The sequence below is a fragment of the Vollenhovia emeryi genome, unplaced genomic scaffold (genome assembly GCF_000949405.1).
Source record: "Vollenhovia emeryi isolate VEMERY1.0 unplaced genomic scaffold, V.emery_V1.0 DF944164.1, whole genome shotgun sequence".
Classification (NCBI taxonomy): Eukaryota; Metazoa; Arthropoda; class Insecta; order Hymenoptera; family Formicidae; genus Vollenhovia; species Vollenhovia emeryi.
Window position 1 is genome coordinate 1 of NW_011962202.1, and position 2,670 is coordinate 2,670.

At 42.9% G+C, this 2,670-nt stretch overlaps 1 protein-coding gene across 1 annotated transcript; it reads right to left on the minus strand.

Annotated features, from left to right (window-relative positions):
- Nucleotides 1–65: 65 nt before the first annotated feature.
- Nucleotides 66–2,150, minus strand: LOC105563955 (the record flags this gene model as incomplete). Its single annotated transcript, XM_012015983.1, has 1 exon — nt 66–2,150. A coding segment is annotated over exon 1 (2,085 nt), but the record flags the coding sequence as incomplete, so codon positions are not given.
- Nucleotides 2,151–2,670: the final 520 nt, after the last annotated feature.

A 2,670-nucleotide genomic window follows, 5' to 3' on the forward strand; every position in this document is an offset into this window, starting at 1 on the left:
GTTAGTTGATCCTGTAGTGTCAAAATGTATTGGTTTCCTCTTTCTGTTTCGGGCAAAGGCCCTACGATATCCATGGCTACTTTATCGAACGATGATCCTGGCGTGTCAGTGATTATCATCGGTTGTTTTGTTTTTACTCGTACTAATTTCTTCAACAGACATTGCAAACATTGTTGGATGTATCTTTGAACATCTGATTTTAAGTTTTTCCAGTAATATTTATGTTTTATCCGGTTGTAAGTTTTCGTCACACCTCGATGTCCTCCGACAGGTGAACAATGCATTTCACTGATTATAACAGACCGGAGGTCTTTAGGTGGATATTTAATTAGTCCATTACATATAATTAATTTAGTTTCTGAATCGATAAAATTCAATCGTAGGAGAGGTTTGATATTGCTCCAAGGTACGTTATTGATAGAGTCCGTCTTTGCGATACCAACCGTTTCTAATTTTAGTTGGTCAGCTGTTTTTCGTAAGTCTCTTATTACAGTATCAACGTGAGTTAAAGTCATAGTTGGTCCTTCCCGTAAGCCTTCGCTAACAGGCAAGACCATATGGTGATACTTTTTATGTTTTATGGCTTTCGCCTTTCCCAAGATCAAAGCATTTAAACTCGGGATGTCGTTCCTTTCAAACAGCTTTTGCGATCCTGAGTCTAATGGTGTTCCATTCGTGTCAACGAAGTATGCAACGTTATCCTTGCGTAGAAATAGTAAATCACGAGTTTCTATTACATTACTGTTAGTTGTTTGAATATCGACGATGGTAGGTTTCTCTTGTGGTTTTTGGTTGCTATCGTCTTCGATATTTACTTCTATTTCTTCACTGTCTCTTTCATTGTCCTCTTCATTTCCTTTCGTATTATTTAGTATGTCGGGAGAATCTTCTCCATTTTCATGTTTCTGTGTTAGAGAGTTTTTAAGTGACTCGCTTGGAGGGTTATTTCTATTTTTTGTTACTTGACTCCGAGTCACCATCCCGTGGGATTCAGGAGGGTTATGGACAAGTGTCTCAACATGTGTCTCTGGTTCGAGTATTTCCTCGTGTGTGAGCGGTATTGAGTTTGAATTGTCTTCATGCGAATCATCGTCGAATGGTAGATCTTCTATTTCTTCATCATCATCTGAAAGGTGAAAATTAAAGTCTTCGTCTTCCTCGTCATCTTCAGATTCTTCTAGCATCTGAGCAATTTTTTCGGCGTCTTTAGGATCGTTTGGATTCAAGTTTTTATGGTGGATTGTATTGCAATCTGCTTCTTCGAAATCTACTGGATTTCTCGATAATGCATCGGCATTTACATTAGTTATTCCTGCTTTGTACACTACGTCATATTCATATTCAGCTAATTTGAGTCTCCACCGTAATATTCTCATATTCGCGTCTTGCGCGTTTTTAAACCAAAGTAATGGTTTATGATCTGTGACTAGAGTAAATTTTCGTCCGTATAAGTATGGTCGGAAATGCTTCACGCAATATACTATTGCTAGAGCTTCTTTCTCATAAGTATCGTATTTCAATTCACTATCAGTCAAAGTGCGTGACGCGTATGCTATTGGTTTGTCCTTGTTTATTTCTCCTTGTGATAATATGCCTCCTACAGCAATTCCAGAGGCATCAGTAGTTAAAATAAATGATTTTGAAAAATCAGGATATCGTAAGACAGGTTCTTCACATAATTTTTGTTTCAATATGTCGAACGATTCTTCTTGAGTCCATTCAAAACGCGTATCATTTTTTAACAAATTAGTCAGTGGTTTAGCTAATTTTGAGAAGTTTGGTATAAATCTTCGGTAGTATCCTGCTAATCCGAGAAATTGTTTAATGTTTTTGGGTGTTTTTGGCCTAGGAAATTGTTGTACAGCTTCTAGTTTTTTAGGGTCAGGTTTGACTCCATCATTGCTAATTACGTGTCCCAAATAAGTCACTTTAGTACTTAGAAATTCGCATTTATCTGGTTGTAGTTTTAAATTGGCTTCACGTAGCCGATCTATCAAAAGATTATATTTTCTTTCGTGTTCTTCCAGTGATGAGGCGTAGATAACGATATCATCCATGTATACGAATAATTCTTTGCCTTGTAATCCTGATAGTACCAAGTCCATTAATCGTTGAAAGGTGGCTGGGGCGTTTTTCAGTCCGAAAGGCATTCTGTGGAGCTTTGCGAGCCACCTTGTCAGAGCCGCAAGCAGGGCGGGAGTGAAAGCGGCCAAGCTTGGCCGGCTCCTCCCCAACCTTGGCGGCCCGGACGGCGGGGTACGTCGGCTGTACGCCAATACGATTAAGTCCGTGGCGCTCTACGGGGCCCCAGTCTGGGCCCCAAAACTCGCGGCATCGCGGCGCGCGCGCGCTCAGATGGCGCGTGCGTTTCGCCCGATAGCCGCGAGAATCTGTAGGGCGTACCGGACCGTGGCGTACAACGCGGCGGCGGTGATCGCTGGTCTCCCCCCGATGGAGTACGCGGCGGAGGAACATAGTAACATGTTCCTCGAAAGCCGCGACTCCGAGGGGAGACCCATAAGATGGTCAGCGACTCACCGTGCTCGGCAGAGACTCCGACGATTGCACCGACGACGCACAATTGCCACGTGGCGAGAGGCGCTCTTAGCCTCGGGGAACAACACCCCGGGGCTGCGCCTCGTCGGGGCAATCGGGCCCCTCCTTGACCAG